At 42.6% G+C, this 20,636-nt stretch overlaps 1 protein-coding gene across 6 annotated transcripts in view; it reads left to right on the top strand.

Moving 5' to 3' along the window:
• Positions 1 to 650: 650 nt before the first annotated feature.
• The window catches only part of ADAM17 (ADAM metallopeptidase domain 17), a 77,786-nt gene continuing 57,800 nt past the window's right edge, over positions 651 to 20,636 (top strand). The window contains exons 1-2 of one of the 6 annotated variants that reach the window (XM_053587857.1): positions 651 to 983; positions 16,695 to 16,827. In XM_053587857.1, coding sequence (XP_053443832.1) covers positions 887 to 983; positions 16,695 to 16,827 — 230 coding nt within the window. In that variant the 5' untranslated portion in view covers positions 651 to 886. The remainder of the gene's footprint in view (positions 984 to 16,694; positions 16,828 to 20,636) is intronic. The other 5 variants (XM_053587855.1, XM_053587858.1, XM_053587859.1 and 2 more) reach the window with 5 other exon arrangements.

Here is a 20,636-nt window from a genome sequence, read left to right as displayed (position 1 = left end):
TGCTTGCAGACCCTCTCTCTACAGCGGGGGCAAGGAGTAAATGTGCATTCAGGAAACAAATTTATTTTTCCCCGAAGCCTTTTCGTGACAACGGACAGACAGCGGCCTCTGACATCTCTGGCGGTCAGACGGGGAGCTGGAGGGACGCGGGCGTCGCGAGTCTACTCCCGGGGCCCAGCCTTCGTCCGCAGGGCGCTCTGCGGCTAGATGCACGCCCTCGCCCTCTCCACCGGCAGAGAGCTGGCGGCATGGGGCCAGGCGCTAGGCCTCGTCTACCACGGGGAAGCCTGTCGCTAGGCCCCAGGCAGGTTTTCACAGCTCCTTTAGGAAAAAGACGGCAAGGATCCTAACCTGACATAAGACCCAGACAAAGGAGGCCGCAGGATGTGCCTGAGGACCTGCCGGCGAGACCCTGCCTACCCTCTCTGCAGACAACCGGGGACAGACGCAAGGCGGGCTGGGTCGAGTTAGGACGTCACCGCCCGCCTCCCGGAAGGCGCCGGCCGAACCCCTTGGGAACGACACAGGCGGGGCTCGCAGAAGACCCGCAAGATGGCGGCGGCCCTGGAGCCCGCGGCGCGCCGGCGCGGGGCGGGGCGAGCGAAGCCTCCCGACAGGCCGCGCGGCACCTGCTTCCGCCTGTGGGTGGTGAAGGGTGGGGCGCCCGGACTGCCGGAAGCGGGCTGGGCCGGCGTCTGTGAGCGCCACCTGCGCTTCCGGGGACCTAGCGAGTGGCTCTAACCGCTTCCCGGTAGGCGGCGCGGGAGGAGAGAAGTTTGAGGGGCTGGGCCGGGCGGATCCCCTCGTCTCCAAATGTGAGCAGTTTCTGAACCCCCGTCCGGCGAGAGCTGCCCAGAGAGGTGGAGCCGGTGGACAGGCCAGGAACATGAGGCAGTGTCTCCTCTTCCTGACCAGCTTGGTTCCTTTCGTGCTGGCACCGCGACCTCCGGACGACCCGGGCTTTGGCTCCCACCAGCGACTCGGTAAAGACCCTCGGGGAGCTGGCGTAGGCGGGTGTCTCAAGTGCGCTGCTTTGAGGGACAAGCCGGGAGTTGGATCTATCAGGTGTTTGGGGGCGGGGTATTGGGCGACGGTGGCTTGTCCCTAAGTTTTCGTTATAGAAAGGGGGTGTGGCTCTCCGACTTTAGGAAAGATAAAGGATACGGACTTGTCTGTCTGTGAGAAAAGGGTGCTGGAGGGGCTTCCTGTGGAGACTTAGTGGGAGGGATCTACTCCCTGGATTTGCATTTGTGAATTGTGTTGGGGAAAGAGATAAAGGGGTTGGGGAGCGCTGGCTCGTGTTTGAAGAGGGAGATGTGGCCAAGGTCCTTGCCTTGCTGAGGAACAAATCTAATATCTTGTGTGTTCCTACCAAAGGCAGGGCTCGGCGAGGAGGAAAGGAAGGACCCAAAGTTCCAGAGTTCTTCCTGGCCTTCTAAGGAGGGAACTAGAATTTCTACTGTAGGACGTACTTATGCAATAATCTGGTTGGAAGGTGGCAACTAGAGTTGTATCATATACAGGGTTCACTGGAGTTAGAGTCTTGGAGTTGTGTTTTGCAAACATCGTAAGCACGTTCTTGGTTATTTAAGTTGTAGCCTTTTGGAGGTGCTTGGGGGGGGGAGTTGGGAGAAGGCTAAAACCTGCTAAGCCAACTCGTGATACTTTCTTATTTCAAGCAAAGGAATTAGCAGGGATGACCAGTTTGATCACTTTTGAGCTTAGAAAGTGGAGGGTTTCTATTTAATTAGAATTTACAGAGAGATTGCATTTTAAGAATGGACATCCATTGAGATGTGCGGTTTGATGAAGTCATTACTATGAACTTTTAGTGTATCTTAGAGTCCTTTATCTTTCAAAAGTTGACGTGTCAGACTGTTTGATTAATTAGTAATAAAGTGTGAAACAGTCTGTTTTCCCAGTGAAGTTGTAACTTTGTCATTTTTCATGATTATATTGGTCCCAAAATTCCACTGTGATACCCAGAATTGTGCAGATTTAGAGACCATCTGGGTTTTCTTTATGGCTAATCAAAATTTTTACATTAATTTGTTACCGGCATTTTTTTCTTATTTAATGAACAGAAATTGTAATTGACTGATAGTGATCTTAAAGTTGTTGAATGTTCTTACCTGAACAACTGCCTTATAGTTGGCTGAACTGAAATGGATTACAAGTGACTATTTTGGCCCAGCAGGGTGGCTCAGGCCTGTAATCCTAGAGCACTCTGGGAGGCTAAGGTGGTGGATAGCTTGAGCTCACAAGTTGGAGACCAGCTTGAGCAAAAAGCAAGACCCTCATCTCTACTGAAAATAGAAAAACTGAGGCAAGAGGATCACTTGAGCACTCTACCCAGGGTGACAGCTTGAGAGTCTGTCTCAAAAACAAACAAAAACAAGTGACTATTTTAATGAAAGTCAAGGGAGCCAGTTAGGAAGTGGAGCCACTGAGAAGTGATGTCTATACAAATTGAAGGAAAATTTTGAAGTATGGATGTACTTAGGATGGAGCAATAAGGTGAGGATCTTCATTTTAAGGATAAATGTTAATAAAAAGAATAAAATGTGTTTTGGGATACTAAAATAATATTTACACCACCCTAACACATTTGTTTGACTTAAGTTATTATCACTCTGTTGTTCCCAGGGGGAAAAATAAACATGAATCTTAAGGAATCATAGAGTATAAAGAAGAACATTACTTTCTAGATCAATTCATAACAGCATTTACAGATAAGGGTTTTTCTGACCATGGTTTTTTTTTTTTTTTATGAAGTGCAGGCCATCTCTGCCAGAAAAATGGATAACTTACCTATTTAATCATCAAGTATTTGGAGAACACATACTATCTGCCAAGTACATACTACGTGTATGCATGGCATTGGAAATACAAAGTTCAGACAATATACATCTTTAAAGGCTTATGGCATATTGGTATAGACATATAGATGTCTAAACAGACACTTCTAAAGCAACATGGAGGAGAGTGCTAGAGCACATTATGGCAGGTATTATCACACAGGGGCACTGGACCCAGCCTGGGACGGTTAATGAAGGCTTCCTGGAGGAGATGATACTTGATCCCAGACTTTAAGGTTAGGGGTGTGATGAGGGAAAATAAGGACATACCTAATGGTGGAACTTTGAGTCTGGTAGGAGTTAGAGACTGACATGAAGAGGTAGGAAAAGTGAGTGTCAGAAAGATGCTGTTATTTGTCAGGTTCACACAGTTGGTGATGAACATATACCTTGTGGGTATTTTTTTCTTTGGAAGAATGACTTATTATGTTTGTTTGACAGCTCAGGACATAATTTATTGCTTAGCTTAACCCTACCATTACTTAGATTGAGTTTGTCAGGACCCAACAGATAGTTTCACCGTTAAAGAGCATCGTGGATTATTAATATTTATTGTTTATATATATTGTCCTATAAATGTTACTATAATGGCAGTAATAAATATTAATTAGGCATATGACAACATTTTTCGGAAGGGCAGAAAATACATATATAAATGGAAGCCTGGCTTTTAAAGTACTCTTTGGATCACCAAAAATGATTTCAGTCGAACTGTTATGAATTGCATAATTCTGGAAAGTTATGAATCAGGAGTTTAGTCATGATGGTATCTTGTTGAAGTTGCAGCTGGAGTGTATAAGTCTTACTTTTGTTTTTTTTTTGTAGAGACAGGGTCTCACTTTATGGCCCTCAGTAGAGTGCCATGGCCTCACACAGCTCACGGCAACCTCCAACTCCTGGGCTTAAGCGATTCTCTTGCCTCCAGCCTCCCGAGTAGCTGTGACTACAGGCGCCGGCCACAACGCCCAGCTATTTTTTGGTTGCAGTTTGGCTGGGGCTGGGTTTGAACCCGTCACCCTTGGTATATGGGGCCGACGCCTTACCGACTGAGCCACAGGCGCCACCCCAATATAAGTCTTACTTTGATTTCAAAATTGTTTTCCTTTTGTGTTACTTTTAACAAAAGAGGATGTAGTGGGTAGAAGAAAAAATATATAGGTCACAGATAAAGGGTGAATGTTTGTATCTGAAACATATATTAGTTGCATATTGAAATTTGCCTTGAGGTTATTGTCATAGAGATTCTCCATGTTGCAGGGCTCATTTCATTATTGACAGCACGATTTTGCTTAGTACATTTGGCTTGCTTTTTTTCCCTTTTTTCCCCCTTCTTTTAATATTAGAGCAAGGCTCAGACTGGCTTCCTTTTCTTTTCTTGAGATAGTCTCATTGTGTTGCCCTTGAGTGCTATGCCCAACCTCAAACTCTTGGGCTTAAGCCATTCTCTCGCCTCAGCCTCCCAAGTAGCTGGGACTACAGGAACCAGCTATAACACCTGGCTGTTTTTTTGTTGTAGTTGTTGTTTAGCAGGCCTGGGCTGGGTTCAAACCTGAACCCGCCAGTCCTGGTGTATGTGGCTGGTGCCCTAACCGCTGAACTACAGGCACTGACCCGTGGTTTCCTTTTTTTTTTTTTTTTTTTTTTTTTTTGACCAGGGCCTGGTTTGAACCTACCACCTCTGGTATATGGGGCCAGCGCCCTACACCTTTGAGCCACAGATGCCGACCACGTGGTTTCCTTTTTTGATGTTAATTTTGCTTTCAGGCTGCTTTCCTTTGAAAGCTAAACTCTTACCCACCCTCGCTGCTCCAAGGGAGATTTAATATAATTCTACTCTGTATTAGCCAAATAAACCATATTTCTATATTTTTTTATTTTTCTATTTCTATTTATTTATTTTTTTGGCTTTTTTCCCCCTCAGAAAAACATTTAATCCATTTGTACACTGCCATTTCTTCATGGCATTATCCCCATAAACTTGGACTAACATGTCCCTGAATTTACTTTCACTCTTGCCAGGTTTAACAAGAAATTTAATATTTGTTTGTTGCTCTAATTCAAGCTCTGACATTCTCACGACAGCATGTAAAAAACACGATGATGGACACCACTCAGCAAGACACTGTCACACATTGACAAGAATACAGTTGTGAGTCATTGATACATCAAGGTTATGAAACCTTACTGAGCTGTTTGTACAGTGTTACCAATGTAAGCTCATGGTGGCAAGTTCACAAACTTAATTATCGGACCTAGCGGACATCACTGAGGTAGGAAGGTAAAATGATGGGCTTTTCATATTCAGGCTGAGCATTCCTACTCTGATAAGCTGCAAAATCAGAAACTTTTTTTTTTTTTTTTTTGTAGAGACAAGAGTGTCACTGTACCGCCCTCGGGTAGAGTGCCGTGGCGTCACACGGCTCACAGCAACCTCTAACTCTTGGGCTTATGCGATTCTCTTGCCTCAGCCTCCTGAGCAGCTGGGACTACAGGCGCCTGCCACAACGCCCGGCTATTTTTTTGTTGAAATTTGGCCGGGGCTGGGTTTGAACCCGCCACCCTCGGCATATGGGGCCTGCGCCCTACTCACTGAGGCACAGGCGCCGCCCAAAATCAGAAACTTTTTGAGTACTGAACACAAGTTACCCTGAATACTTTATTTTCTCACTTTAATGGTTTGCCATATGTTTTACTGGTAAGTACTTACGTGTCAATAAGTATAAGAAAATGATTAGTGATATACCGTATGTAAATTCAGAGTGAGGAATGATGGTAATGCCAGACAACCACTGATTGTCCACATTGACCACTGATTATTAGCATGCCTAACTGAATGCTTCAGGGTACATACACTTTGTTTCCTGCAGAAAATTATTTCAAAATACATAGTATATAAAATTACCTTGAGGCTATGTGTATGAGGTGTGTACAGAACATTGTGTTTTGACTTGGATCCATCCCCAATATTCTTTTTTTTGAGACAGAGTTTCACTATGTCACCCTCAGTACAGTGCTGTGATGTCACAGCTCACAGCAACCTCCAGCTGTTGGGCTTAAGTGATTCTCTTGCCTCAGCCTCCCAAGTCGCTGGGACTACAGGCTCCCACCATAACACCCGGCTATTTTTTTTTTTTTTGTAGAGACAGAGTCTCACTTTATGGTCCTCGATAGAGTGCCATGGCATCACACAGCTCACAGCAACCTCCAACTCCCGGGCCTAAGCGATTCTCTTGCCTCAGCCTCCCGAGTAGCTGGGACTACAGGCGCCCGCCACAACGCCCAGCTATTTTTTTTGGTTGCAGTTCAGCCGGGGCCGGGTTTGAACCCACCACCCTTGGTATATGGGGTCGGTGCCCTACCGACTGAGCCACAGGCGCCGCCCACACCCGGCTATTTTTTGTTGCAGTTTGGCCTGGACCGGGTTCAAACCCACCACTCTTGGTATGTGGGGCCCGCGCCTACCCACTGAGCCACAGGTGCTGCCCGCATTCCCAATATATTAATATCCATCATATATGTGCAAATATATCAAAATTTGAAAAAGTACAAAATAGGTAACACTTCTGGTCCCAAGCATTTTGCATAAGATTTTGCATAAGGCAATGATTTTCTTTTTCTTTTTCTTTTTTTTTTTTAAGACAGAGTCTCACTATGTCACCCTCAGTAGAGTGCTGTGGCATCACAGCTCACAGCAACCTCAAACTCTTGGGATTAAGGGATTATATTGCCTCAGCCTCCCGAGTAGCTGGGACTACAGGCATGCCCCATAGTGCCCGGCTATTTTATTTTTGTCGTTGTTGTTGTTGTTGCAGTTGTCTTTGTTGTTTAGCTGGCCTGGGCTAGGTTAGAACCTGCCAGCCTTGGTGCATGTGGCTGACGCTGTAACCACTGCTACGGGCACCAAGCCAACATAAGGCAGTGATTTTCAACTGGTATGCCTCGGTGTGCCGTGAGAGGATCTTAGGTATGCTGAAAACATTTTTAAAGATCACTAACTAAATTATTATTTTTTTGAGACAGAGTCTTACTTTGTCATCCTTGGTAGAGTGCCGTCTTGTCATAGCTCACAGCAACCTCAAACTCTTGGGCTCAAGCTATTCTCTTGCCTCAGCCTCCCAAGTAGCTAGGACTACAGGCGCCTGCCACAGTGCCCGGCTATTTTTTAGAGACGGGGTCTTGCTCTGGCTCAGGCTGGTCTTGAACTTAATGAGCTCAGGCAATTCACCTGCCTCAGCCTCCCAAGTGCTGGGATTATAGGCATGAGCCACTGTGCCCGGCCTTAATTAAATTATTTTCGAAAGAAGGTCAAAGCACAGTAAGTATAACCTTTTTTTTTTTTACTCATTTTTTTTTTTGATGGAAATTTAACTATAGGTTCAAGTGTACTGTGAGATAAAAAAGGTTGAAAAACACTGGCATAAGGGCTACTCACCCTGTATCTCTTAACTTAGTCCTAAAATCAGCCGTGGAGATGAGCATCTCCCTCCTGTCCCCCACTTCCTTTTTCTTTTTCTCTTTATAACATGAGTTGTAGACTTTGACAAGTTTCGTCCACTTCCCTGGTTTCACTTACCATTTGTCTATATTCTGCTAACTACTATATATTTATTTCTTACCTGGACCTGTTCTCTGAAGATTGATGTCCAGCTGTTCATTTGATGTTTCCACCTCAGTGCTCACAGGCATTTCATACAACACGTTTAAAGTTATGATATCTATTGTTTGGATTAGAAGAATGAGTGTAAGAGACAGGTTTAATCTAGTCCTGGGCAGGAGTGTTGGGAGTTATGGAAGCAGTCTCATTGCCTAACTGAATTTGCATTCGGGTACTGGTCTTGCTGGAAAGTCTTGGCCTAGGTTAAGTCCCAACCCTGATGAAGAGCTCTTGATAGGGAATTAGGTGAAGTAGCTCATACCCCATCCTCCCTTACTGGTATAAATCCATAAAATTTTTAGTTCCCAAGCTCTCGGGTATCTGGCCTAGAAGGGAGCACGACTCTCCTTTTCAAGGAGGAATTTAGCTGCACCTGACAGTTACTGCATTTATTGCATGGTCTGGCTAGTCAGCTTCACTGTCCTACTGTATGTTTTGGAGAGTACAGAAGAGCAGGTCTTCTGTACCTTCTGCATCAAAACAATCCAAACCCTTCAGGGCAGTCCTGGTTTTATAATTTTCTGACATCAGAAGTAGGATAATATCATTTTGAGGGAACATTTTTTACTTTCTGTACATACAGCCGAGCAGTGGAAAGTGAGCAGAATGCCACAGAGTTTCTGCATCATGCTTGGAAGTTGTATTCTAAGAGAATGCAATTTTCTGGAGAAAGGCAAGAAATTAATGTGACAAGTCCACAAATGTTTTCAGGCCCTTCATACAACACTTTATTTACATTGCCCTTAAATACATTGGGACAATTAAATACATATAACTATACATAAGCATATATGTTTATATACACAGCAAAATTACATACATAATTTTTTAAAGTCTAAAAATTAGTTTTAGCTTAAAAATATTGACTCTGGGTTGGCCCTGTAGCTCAGTGGGTAGAGTACTGGCCACATACACCGAGGCTGGTGGGTTCAAACCTGGCCCAGGCCACCTAAAACAACAATGACAACTACAACAACAACAAAAACTAGCCAGGCATTGTGGTGGGCACTTATAGTCCCAGCTATTGCTTGAGCCCAAGAATTTGAGCTGTGATGCCATGGCACTCTACCTAGGGTGACAGTTTGAGGCTCTCTAAAAAAAATAAATAAATAAAAAATAGTGACTTTGGGCTTAATGAAATAAATACAGGTATACTTTAGGATGGTCATTGTACACATACCAAAGTCAGTGGCCATAAAGGCCTATTCCAGAGATAAAACAATTCAGATATAAGACAAGGGCAGAGTGGGAAGGGACATACTTTCCTCCCAGACAGGAGGGAAATACAAGGGAAGATTTGTCAAATTTTTTCTGGGCATCTCCACTTCTAAACCCAAAAAGCCTTGGCAAAGGTCATGTCCTTGCTGTGTCCTTTTACAACTTTTTATAACTGCTTCTCTCTTGACATGTGACATACTTTGTAATATTTTGTGTGAGGTCTTTCCTGTGATGTCACAGTACCAGAAAAGTATTTCTCTTTCTTGCTGTTCTATCCTTGATGCCTGAAAGGTAGGATATTCTCAATAAATATTTTTTGAATAAATGAGATCTGGTGGAAAAGAGAAAAAATAAGTATAGGATGTGTGTGTAAGAAAGGAGGGATGGAGATAGATGGATGGGAAAGATATAAAAGCAGTGAGGAAGGGGGAAGGTAAGGGTCTCTAAGGACCCTAGACAAGAGGCCAAGTGAGGGAAACTCAACTGCAGCACTTGGTGGAAAAGAGCAGGGAGGGAGAGTTGCTAGGGGATACCTAAATAATACAATACTCTACCAGGGGTCCTCACATGAGACCATGTGATTGTATTTGTTCCCGTTTTGTTTTTTTACTTCAAAATAAGATATGTGCAGTGTGCACAGGAATTTGTTCATATTTTTTTTAAACTATAGTCTGGCCCTCCAACGGTCTGAGGGACAGTGAACTGGCCCTCTGTTTAAAAAGTTTGAGGACCTCTGCTGGGTACCTGGGCAGTGCCTGTGGCTCAATGGGTAGGGCGCCGGCCCCATATACCGAGAGTGGCGGGTTTAAACCTGGCCCTGGCCAAACTGCAACAAAAAAATAGCCAGGCATTGTGGTGGGTGCTTGTAGTCCCAGCTTCTCGGGAGGCTGAGGCAAGAGAATCCCCTAAGCCCAGGAGTTGGAGGTTGCTGTGAGCTGTGTGACGCCATGGCACTCTACCGAGGGCAATAAAGTGAGACTGTTTCTACAAAAAAAAAAAGAAAGAAAAAAGTTGTACCTGTTTCTAATTTGTGTTTGTAGCTAGCTCAAATTAGAAAAGCTCAGTTTAGGATGATTGCTGGAGCAACTTGTAGAAAGTAAGGAGGTTGCTTTCATTCTACAGAGTGTCCATTGTGCCAGCCACTGTGGAAATTTATTTATTTATTCTTTCTTTTTTTTTTATTGTTAGGGATTCATTGAGGGGACAAAGAACTAAGTTTCATTGATTGCATTTGTTAGGTAAAGTCTGTCTTATAATTGTGTCCCGCCCCCAAAAGTAGAGTCACACACACTGTGATGCCCCACCTCCCTCCCTCCTTCCCTCTCTCTTCTCTTCCCCTTTTCCCACCCCTCACCGTGTACTAGGTCATTAATTGTCCTCATATCAGAATTGAATACATAGGATTCTTGCTTCTCCATTCTTGCGATGCTTTACTAAGAAGAATGTATTTCACTCTTATTTATTCTTTCATTCAATCATTCATTTATTCATTTGACACAGGGTATCACTTTGTTGCCTGGATTAGTGTGTAGTGGCAGCATAATTGCTTGCAAGAGCCCCAAACTTCTGGGTTCAAGTGATCTGCTTACCTCAGCTCCCAAGTAGCTGGGACTACAGGCAAGTGCCACCATGCCCAGCTAATTTTTTAATTTTTTGTAGAGATGGGATTTTGCTGTCTTACCCAGACTGATCTTATCCTGTTTTGGCCTCTAACGTACAAGGATTGTAGTTCTGAGCCACATGCCCAGCCAGAGGTCATTTTATTTTATTTTATTTTAGACAGTGCCTAAAGCTGTCACCCTGGGTAGAGTGCTGTGGCATTACAGCTCACAGCAACCTCCAACTCCTCGTCTCAAGCGATTCTTCTGCCTCCGCCTCCCAAGTAGCTGGGACTACAGGCACTTGCCACAATGTCCAGCTATTTTTTGGTAGCCATCATCATTGTCGTTTGGCGGGCCCGGGCTGGATTCAAACCCGCCAGCTCAGGTGTATGTGGCTGGTGCCTTAGCTGCTTGAGCCACAGGCGCCGAGCTGCCCAGCCAGAGTTTTAAAGAAAGAATATGGCCAGTGGGCTAACGTAGGTAGTTTTTATAGCATTGTCTAGGATTAATGTAATAAACTCTTCTGTAAGAAGACAGGTATCTTATACTTAAGTTTGTTGAGAGATTTGAATATGGATAAGAGGTGAACTCTTGGGCAGTGAGGGTAGATATAAATTCTTTTGAAAAGGTTACAGAAAATTGAGATTACCAGTGGCTAGAATTTTGGAAGTGAAGTGCAATGAAATGTTGAGTATCTGAGAAGTTACTTGCTAGTGAAAAGACAATAGTAAGAACAGTAAATATGTCCAAGTTGGCTCCAGAGGGAGAGCTAACTTTATTATAATGTTTATAATGGCTCCAGAATCTCTAACTTGAGATATCCAGTTTTTATTTATTTATTTATTTATTATTTTTAGAGACAGGGTCTTACTTTATCGCCCTTGGTAGAGTGCTATGGCGTCACACAGCTCACAGCAACCTCCAGCTTCTGGGCTTAGGTGATTCTCTTGCCTCAGCCTTCCAAGTAGCTGGGACTACAGGCGTCCGCCACAACGCCCGGCTATTTTTATGTTGCAGTTTGGCTGGGGCTGGGTTTGAACCCACCACCCTTGGTATATGGGGCCAGCACCCTACTCACTGAGTCACAGGCGCCAGCCAAGATATCCAGTTATTAAAAGAGAATAAATTATAATGGAAACATTAAAATATTATAAAGTGCTTTAGCAAGCTACATTTAAAAACTGCTTAATAAGGCCTGTAACCCTAGCACTCTGAGAGGCTGAGGTGGGTGAATCACTTGAGCTCAGGAGTTCAAGACCAGCCTGAGCAAGAGTGAGACCCCATCTCTACTAAAAAAATGAAAAAAACTGAGGCATTAGGATCACATGAGCCCATGAGTTTGAGGTTGCTGTGAGCTCTGATGCCAAGGCACTCTACCCAGGGTGAAAAAGTGAGACTGTCTCAAAAAAAAAAAAAAAAATTGCTTATTATAGAAAATACACTCAAAATAACTAATGATGTTACTATCTTGCCCTTATTTTAGACCTATTTTTATACATAGTTAAGGTCATGTAATATGAATCATGTTTTATTTTATTTTTTGGCAGGGGCTGGGTTCGAACCCGCCACCTCCAGCATATGAGGCTGGCGCCCTACTCCTTTGAGCCATAGGTGCTGCCCATGAATAGTGTTTTTATATATCTTTGTTTATTTAGTATTATAGTATACGTATTTTCCCCATATTCTCTTCTGCTTGTTTTTGTTTTGAGTATTTGTTTTATTTTTTTCAAATTAATAGGAGGGTACTTTTTTTTTTTTTTTGGAGACAGTCTCCACTATGTCACCCTTGGTAGAGTACCATGGCGTCACAGCTCACAGCAATCTCAAACTCTTGGGCTTAAGCAGCTCCTATCTCCCAAGTAGCTGGGACTACAGGTGCCCACCACAATGTCCGGCTATTTTTTTATTGTAGTTGTCATTGTTGTTTGGCAGACTCAGGCTGGGTTCAAACCCCCCAGCCCTGGTGTATGTGGCTGATGCCCTAGCCACTGAGCTACAGGTGCTGAGCCAGGAGGGTACAATTTTAAGGTTACATTGTTCTCACATCTGGGGTAAAGTTCCATTTGTAGAAGAGCCCCTCACCCAGGGGTGGGTGTTATCCACCCTCACAATCCCCATGTTCTTTTTTTTTTTGTAGAGACAGAGTCTCACTGTACCTCTGGTAGAGTGCCGTGGCGTCACACGGCTCACAGCAACCTCTAACTCCTGGGCTTACACGATTCTCCTGCCTCAGCCTCCCGAGCAGCTGGGACTACAGGCGCCCTCCACAATGCCCGGCTAAATCCCCATGTTCTTTTTTTTTTAGAGGCAGAGTGTAACTTTATGGCCCTCGGCAGAGTGCCATGGCCTCACACAGCTCACAGCAACCTCCAACTCCTGGGCTTAAGCGATTCTCTTGCCTCAGCCTCCCGAGCAGCTGGGACTACAGGCGCCCGCCACAACGCCCGGCTATTTTTTGGTTGCAGTTTGGCCGAGGCCGGGTTTGAACCCGCCACCCTCGGTATATGGGGCTAGCGCCTTACTGACTGAGCCACAGGCGCCGCCCCAATCCCCATGTTCTTAAAAAAACCTATTATAAACTGTTTAACTGGTTTCAGGTTTTTTCAGGTTTTTGAGGTGCTATAATAATTTACATTGATGCTGTTTTTTTTTTTCTTTAAAAACAATGAAAGGCTGGAGGGTTGCGCCTGTGGCTCAAGGAGTAGGGTCCTGGCCCCATATACCGGAGGTGGTGGGCCGCCTGGCCCAAAACTGCAACAAAACAACAACAAAAAATTAAAAAAAACAATGCAAGGCAGAATAAGTGACATCTTTGTGCTTAAAGACTTTTTCTTTTCTTTGAGCCATTTGCTTACTTTAGCTTAGTTCTGTGGTTTTCAAGTGCTTCAGAATTACCTGGAAGGCTTGCTAAACACAGGCTGCTGAACCCCACTGCGGGGAGTTCTGATTGAATAGATATGAGGGGGAGACCTGAAAATTACCATTTTTAAATAAGTTTCTAGGTAATGCTAATGCTGCTGGTGTGGGTATTGTACTTTGAGAACTATTGATCTATGTTATTGACAATAAAACTGTAATATTGAGGTTAAGTTTCTAAGTCAGTGGGAGTGATTATGATCTTGAGTGAAACGCAAGATAGTTTCATGTACTAACTTATATCAGGAAAGTTGAAGAGCTGTAGGATCATACAGACATCTCAGCATTGAGATTTCGTGCAGTTTGTGAACATGTATGCTGAGTGTCAGGAGGTAGGATATTGTGATGAATAAAACATAACTAACTCCCTTTTTATCCTTCCTTAATCTGTTGTTATAGAGTAAGACAAATATGTCATAACCAAGAAGTACCACATGGAAAGTATAAACAAAGGGCTTTACAGTTCAAAGGAAGCAAAAGTCATCTTTGGTTGACATGTAGGAGACCAAGAAATGGAAGGTCTCAGAAGAGCTAGATTTTTTTTTTTTTGAACCCGCCACAGGCGCTGCCTGAAGAGCTAGATTTTTTAAGGAATTTCAAAAGTATGACATCAGTAAAGCTTGAGTATTTCAGCCTAGATGGCCCAAGTTCAAAACCCAGTTCTTTAGTAAAAGGCGAAAGATTTATGCGATCTGAAGAGAAACCAGAGTGTCAAAACCCAGTTCTGTGCTTTGTTATGTTAGACAAATTATTGTGAGTCTGTGTTTTTTTTTTGTCTCACTACATTCCTCTTGGTAGACTGCCATGGCGTCACAGCTCACAGCAACCTCCAAATCTTGGGCTTAAGGGATTCTCTTGCCTCAACCTCCCAAGTAGCTGGGACTACAGACACCTGCCACAATGCCTGGCTATTTTTGTTGTTGTTGTTGTTGCAGTTGTCATTGTTGTTTAGCTGGCCTGGGCCAGGTTCGAACCCACCACCATCAGTGCCTGTGGCTGGCGCTGTAACCACTGTGCTATGGGGCTGTGAATCCGTTTTTTGATCCGTAAAATGAGGATAACATCCCAGGGATATTTGTGGAGATAATGTAATAAAACACTCAGCACAGTATCTTGTAGGGAATACTCAAAAATTGTTGAATAAATGGTAAACTTTTCAAAGGTTTTCCCTTGGCATCACGAAGCATTGTAATTAGTAGGGCCTAATCACTAGCAACATTCGGTGCCATAGAAGCTGTTGATGCCTTCTGAAATAGCTTTCCTCTGAATTAAATTTATTTATTTATTTATTTATTTATTTATTTATTTATTTATTTATTGAGACAGAGTCTCACTTTGTTGCCCTCAATAGAGTGTCATGGTGTCACAGCTCACAGCAACCTCAAACTCTTGGGCTTAAGAGATTCTCTTGCCTCAGCCTATGAAGTAGCTGGGACAACAGGTGCACACCACATTGCCTGGATATTTTTTTTAGGGGTCTTGGTCTGGCTCAGGCAATTCACCCGCCTTGGCCTCCCAAGTGCTGGGATTACAGGCGTGAGCCACCGCACCAGCTAAATTAAATTTAAAAGGAAATTTCATAACAAAATAAGTGATAGGTAGGAAGTGTGAAGTGTGCTGCTATATTAATCTTATATGGAGTTAGAACCTTGAATGAACTTTGATTAAATTTGCTTTCATCAGATAGCAGCATGCCTGGGTATTGCTTTCTTCTTGTTTGCTTAAATGTTACATAACAGTGAAGTGCGTTTTCTTCTTTGGCTGCTCTGTGAGAACTAGTCTTTCCCATTCCCATTCTCTCTTATTTTGCTTTCATGTCCACAGCACTGATAGACATTTGTATGTGCTCCAATATGTGTTTCATTAAGTAAGGCCTTTGTTGCGTTAATGCTGTATTTCAGCATGTAGACTAGTGCCTGAATCATAGCAGCAAATGAATGAATTGATGAATGAACCAATTGAGGATATTTAGGGGAAAGTGAAAAGAAAAAGGTATTGGCGTTCAGGCAGGGTGGCTTACGCCTATAATCCTAGCATTCTGGGAGGCCAAGACAGGTGGATTGCCTGAGCTCACAGGTTTGAGACCAGCATGAGCAAGAGCGAGACCCCATCTCTAAAAATCACTGGGCATTCTGATGGGTGCCTCTAGTCCCAGCTACTTGATAGGCTGAGGCAAGAGAATTGCTTGACCCCAGGAGTTTGAGGTTGCTGTGAGCTATGACATCCCAGTGCTCTACCAAAGGCAACAAAGTGAGACTCTGTCTCAAAAAAAAAAGGTATTGGGTTAATTCTTTCCTTTTTAAATGTGATTGGGCTTCTGTTGGGAAACTTCTGACATCAGAATTTTAGCCCTTTGATTTGAGATTGTCAGATTTCCAGATTTCTAGAGGTAATGGTCTAATTTGTCAGCATTCTAGGAGTCTGTGAGAATAAGAGGGATAGGGTATTGGGTGGATGTTAGGGAAGAGGTTTGTGCAGTGAGGCCTCTTGGCAGTGGCATATTTAAATGTACTTAATTTATCTGTTTGTTTGTATTTATTTATTGATATATATTGTACATATTTTGGAGGTACATGTGGTATTTTGATGCCTGTATACAATGTGTAATGATCAAAGGGTAACTGGGATAGTCATCACCTAAAACATTTTTTTTTTTTAGTAACATTAAAAATCTTTTTTCTAGTAGTTTTAGATGTACAATAAATTATTGTTAAGTATAATTTCCCTACTGTACTATCAAATACTAGAAACTGATAGATGTTCCCTTGTACGTGCTCAGGCACGTATTCCTTTTATCTAACTTATTTTTGTACCCCTTAACCAATTTCTTTTCATCTCCCCCCTCCTCCCTTCTCTTCCCAGCCTATGGTAACTACCATTGTACTCCTTACCTCCATGAGATCTATTTTTTTTTTTTTTTTTTTTTTAGCTCTCATATATGAGTTGAGATTCTTTCTTTTAAAACAGGTTTTGTGAACATATTTAACATCAGTTGCAATAAACTTATATTTTAAGCTCTTGCTACTTACTATATTTTGAGGATGTTCTAAGTCCTTTGGAATGACTTTGTATACTGTAGCTTCTGCAGTGATATTTGTTGAGAGTAAAGGAAGGCTTCTGCTCATATGTAACCAGTGGTATGATCACAGTTCACTGTAGCCTTTGGCTCCTGGGCTCAAGTAATCCTCCTATCTCAGCCTCCTGAGTAGCTGGGACTATAGACATGAATCATAGACAGAGTTTAGAGATTCAAGTCACACAAATTGTCTTCTAAATTTCTCCCTTTTATGGAGGAAAGAGCAGTTTCTGTTGATAAAAAGGTATTTACGGTTTGTACACTTACTACTGCATTAGGTCAGAGTGGTTTATTGTCTGGCACTCTCATTTTAGAGATACTACAATTGATTAGTAGGTTTAGGTGCTAATACCTTTTTACCTTTATTTCAGAGAAGCTTGATTCTTTGCTCTCAGACTATGATATCCTCTCCTTATCAAATATCCAGCAGCACTCGGTAAGAAAAAGGGATCTACAGGCCTCGACACATTTAGAAACACTACTAACTTTTTCAGCTTTGAAAAGGTAATTTGAATTATTCATAGAATATTGTTGGGGCCGTAAGGGATGAGGTTTGACAAAAACAGAAAAATACTGAAATCTTTGGAAATTATAGTCTAAAGCAGGGGTGTCCAACCTTTTTTTTACCTCTGCTGCATGTTGGAAGAATAAGAGTTGTCTTGGGCCACACATTAAATCCACAAATACTAAGAAAAGCTGATGAGCAAAAAAAAGGTCCATGCATACTTTTCATGATATCTGACACCACAGATAAGCAAAAAAAGTTCTCCTAAGATGACCATGCTGCCCATGGCAGGTTGGACACCCCTGTTCTAAAGATTAGTAACTGACATAATTACAATCTGTTATATATGATTGTTATATAATATAATGCCTATTCTGAAATACATTCTGATGATGAGTATTTTTAAAAAAGTAAGTGGGTGTTCGAAAGGTATTAATTATGGTAATAATGTTTATAAAATTCTAACAAAAATAAGTATTAATTGAGTGCTTGTGACACTTTAACATTTTTGGTGCTATTTAGAATCATCTTCCATGTATTAAGTATTATCTTTATTTTATATATGAAGACATAAATATTTTGCCTTTTTTTTGTTTGTTTTTCATATAGAGTCTCACTCTTTTGCCTGGGCTGGAGTTCAGTGGCGTCATAACTGCTCGCTGCAATCTGCCTCAGCCTCCCAAGTGGTTGGGACTGCAGGCATATGCCACCATACCCGGTTAATTTTTCCTTTCTTTTTTTTTTTTTGTGGTTTTTGGCCAGGGCTAGGTTTGAACCCGCCACCTCCGGCATATGGGACCGGCACCCTACTCCTTGAGCCATAGGTGCCGCCCATAATTTTTCTAACTTTTGTAGACACGGGGTCTCATTCTTGCTCAGGCTGGTCTAGAGCTCCTGGTTTAAGCAGTCCTCTCACCTCAGCCTCTTACAGTGTTATGATTACAGGTGTGAGCTATGGCAAAAGATAAAAGTTTTGTTCAGGATCCCATAGCCTGGTAGTGAGCTGGGTCTAGAATTTAGTGTTCTTTCTGAATTGAGTTCCACTTACTTTATAGCATAAACTGTATTATATTTGTAATTTTAATATTGCTTGTGGTGTTTTACAGATTGAAATCTGTTCCGTAATTGCAGGTCTCTTTCTAGAGTCTTTATAGGAAATTTTGTCCAATATTAAAACAAATACAAACAAAAACTCCACAAAATTATGAGAATATAAATGGTATCAGTTATTCTTTATTTTAAAAAATATATGTGCACCTGGTTTAAAAAACAAACAAGAGAATGAAGGAAAGTTATTGGGTCAAGGATATGTTTACTATAAGTTTTTATTGATGTTGTGGTTTCCTCCCACAGATGAGAATAGGTTTGCCAATAATAGGTTAGGTTTTTTTTTTTTTTGAGACAGAGTCTCACTCTGTTAACCTGGGTAGAGTGCCCTGGCGTCATCCTAGCTCACAGCAACCTCAAACTCTTGAGCTCAAGAGCTTCTTTTGTTTCACCCTCCTGAAAATCTAGAACTATAGGTGCCCACCACAACACTGCTAGTTTTTCTTTTTTTTTTTTTTTTTTTGTAGAGACAGAGTCTCACTGTACCGCCCTTGGTAGAGTGCCGTGGCGTCACCCGGCTCACAGCAACCTCTAACTCCTGGGCTTACGCGATTCTCTTGCCTCAGCCTCCCGAGCAGCTGGGACTACAGGCGCCTGCCACAACGCCCGGCTACTTTTTTGTTGCAGTTTGGCCGGGGCTGAGCTTGAACCCGCCACCCTCGGCATATGGGGCCGGCGCCCCACCCGCTGAGCCACAGGTGCCGCCCAGTTTTTCTATTTTTAGTAGAGATAAGGTCTTGCTCAGGCTGATTTCAAGCAAGGTGATCCACCTGCTTCGATCTCCCAGAGTACTGAGATTATAGGCGTGAGCTACCTCGCCTGGCCCCCAATATGTTTCACAGCCTTTAACTTTCACCTCTCTGGGAAAGGATGGTACCTCATAGCTGTTTTGATTTTAATTTTGTGTAAATTTTAGCATTTTTTCATGTTTGTAAGTCATTTGTTGTATTTTTCTGTGAATTGCCTTTTCATACCTTTTGACCATTTTTGTATTGGTTTTGTCTTGTGGCTACTGAGTTGTAGTAGTGCTTAGTATATTAAGAGAATTGGGGCTTGGCGCCTGTAGCTCAGCGGCCAGTGCTCCAGCCACTTACACCGGGGCTGGCAGGTTCGAACCCAGTCCAGGCCTGCCAAACAACAACTACAAAAAAATAAAAATAGGCAAGTGTTGTGGCGGGCACCTATAGTCCCAGCTACTTGGGAGGCTGAGGCAAGAGAATTGCTTAAGCCCAGAGTTGGAGGTTGCTATGAGTTGTGATGTCATGGCACTCTACTGAGGGTGACATAGTGAGACTGTCTTAAAGAAAGAAAAAAAAGAAAATTCGTCCACTACTGCACAAAATATGGATATTTTATGCAAATATTTTGCTATATTTTTGTTTTTCCTAACTATTAGCATCATCTTTAGGTTATTTTTGAATAACTTCCTTTGTTAGATTTTATATCAAAATATTACAATATTAGTTATCTATCTTTTAACCTACAGCAAATTTAGCAGACTGATAATAATAATAGCTACAGTTTATCAGGTGCTTATTTTCTGTAATTTTCACTATATTTTGCATAAAAGTTGTTCCCTTTGAAAGCAAAAAAAGAAAAGAAAAGAAACAAAGAAAGAAAGAAAGAAAGAAAACCTAACAAAAAAACATTGAGGCTCGGGTGGCGCCTGTGGCTCAGTGAGTAGGGTGCCACCCGAGGGTGGCGGGTTCAAACCCAGCCCCAGCCAAACTGCAACAAAAAAATAGCCGGGCGTTGTGGCGGGCGCCTGTAGTCCCAGCTGCTCGGGAGGCTGAGGCAAGAGAATCGCGTAAGCCCAAGAGTTAGAGGTTGCTGTGAGCCGTGTGATGCCACGGCACTCTACCCAAGGGTGGTACAGTGAGACTCTGTCTCTACAAAAAAAAAACAAAAAAAAAAAAACATTGAGGCTCATAGAGGTTAAAAACTTGTCCAAGATCACTCAGCTAGTAAATGGCAAAATAGGATTCGAACATAGGTCTGACTCCAAAACTTGTGTTATTGCTGCTACACTGGTAGGGAGTTTATTTAAAGGGTGGATGTAGTGTCAAGAACTGAGTAGGGGTAGGTGCCGTGGCTCAGGCCTGTAGTCCTAGCACTTTGGGAGACTGAGGCAGGTGGATTGCCTGAGCTCAGGAGTTCGAGACTTAAAAACAGAAAAACTAGCTGGGTGTTATGGCAGGCGTCTTTAGTTCCAGCTAGTTGGAAAGCTGAGGCAAGAGGATTGCTTGAAACCAGGAGTTTGAGGTTTCTGTGAACTGTGATGCCATAGCACTCTACGTGGGGTAACAGAGTGAAAGAAAAAGTAAAGAAAGAAAAAGAAAGAAAAGAACTGAGTAGGAGCAAGAGAAAAGGGAGGAACTAAATGTTAAGAACTCAAAATTTAGTTTTCTGCGTTGTAGCAAACAAAAATCATTTTATGGTTGGGGGTCACTACAACATGAGGAACTGTATTAAAGGGTGGCAGCATTAGGAAGGTTGAGAACCACTGCTGCAAATACTCCTGTGACCTTTTCCTTTTTCATGTTTCATAGATGACATTGATTCATTCAGAAAATGTTTAATACTCATTTTGTATAAGGAAGCAGGAAAGTTTGTAATTTATTTACAGTTTTATCTTAAATGTTTAATGGGAAATGTATCTAATGATCTATGAGAATTTGTACTAGGTGCTTTAAAATAGGTT

The sequence above is a fragment of the Nycticebus coucang genome, chromosome 4 (genome assembly GCF_027406575.1).
Source record: "Nycticebus coucang isolate mNycCou1 chromosome 4, mNycCou1.pri, whole genome shotgun sequence".
Lineage (NCBI taxonomy): Eukaryota > Metazoa > Chordata > Mammalia > Primates > Lorisidae > Nycticebus > Nycticebus coucang.
This window is presented reverse-complemented; position numbering and strand designations above follow the sequence as displayed.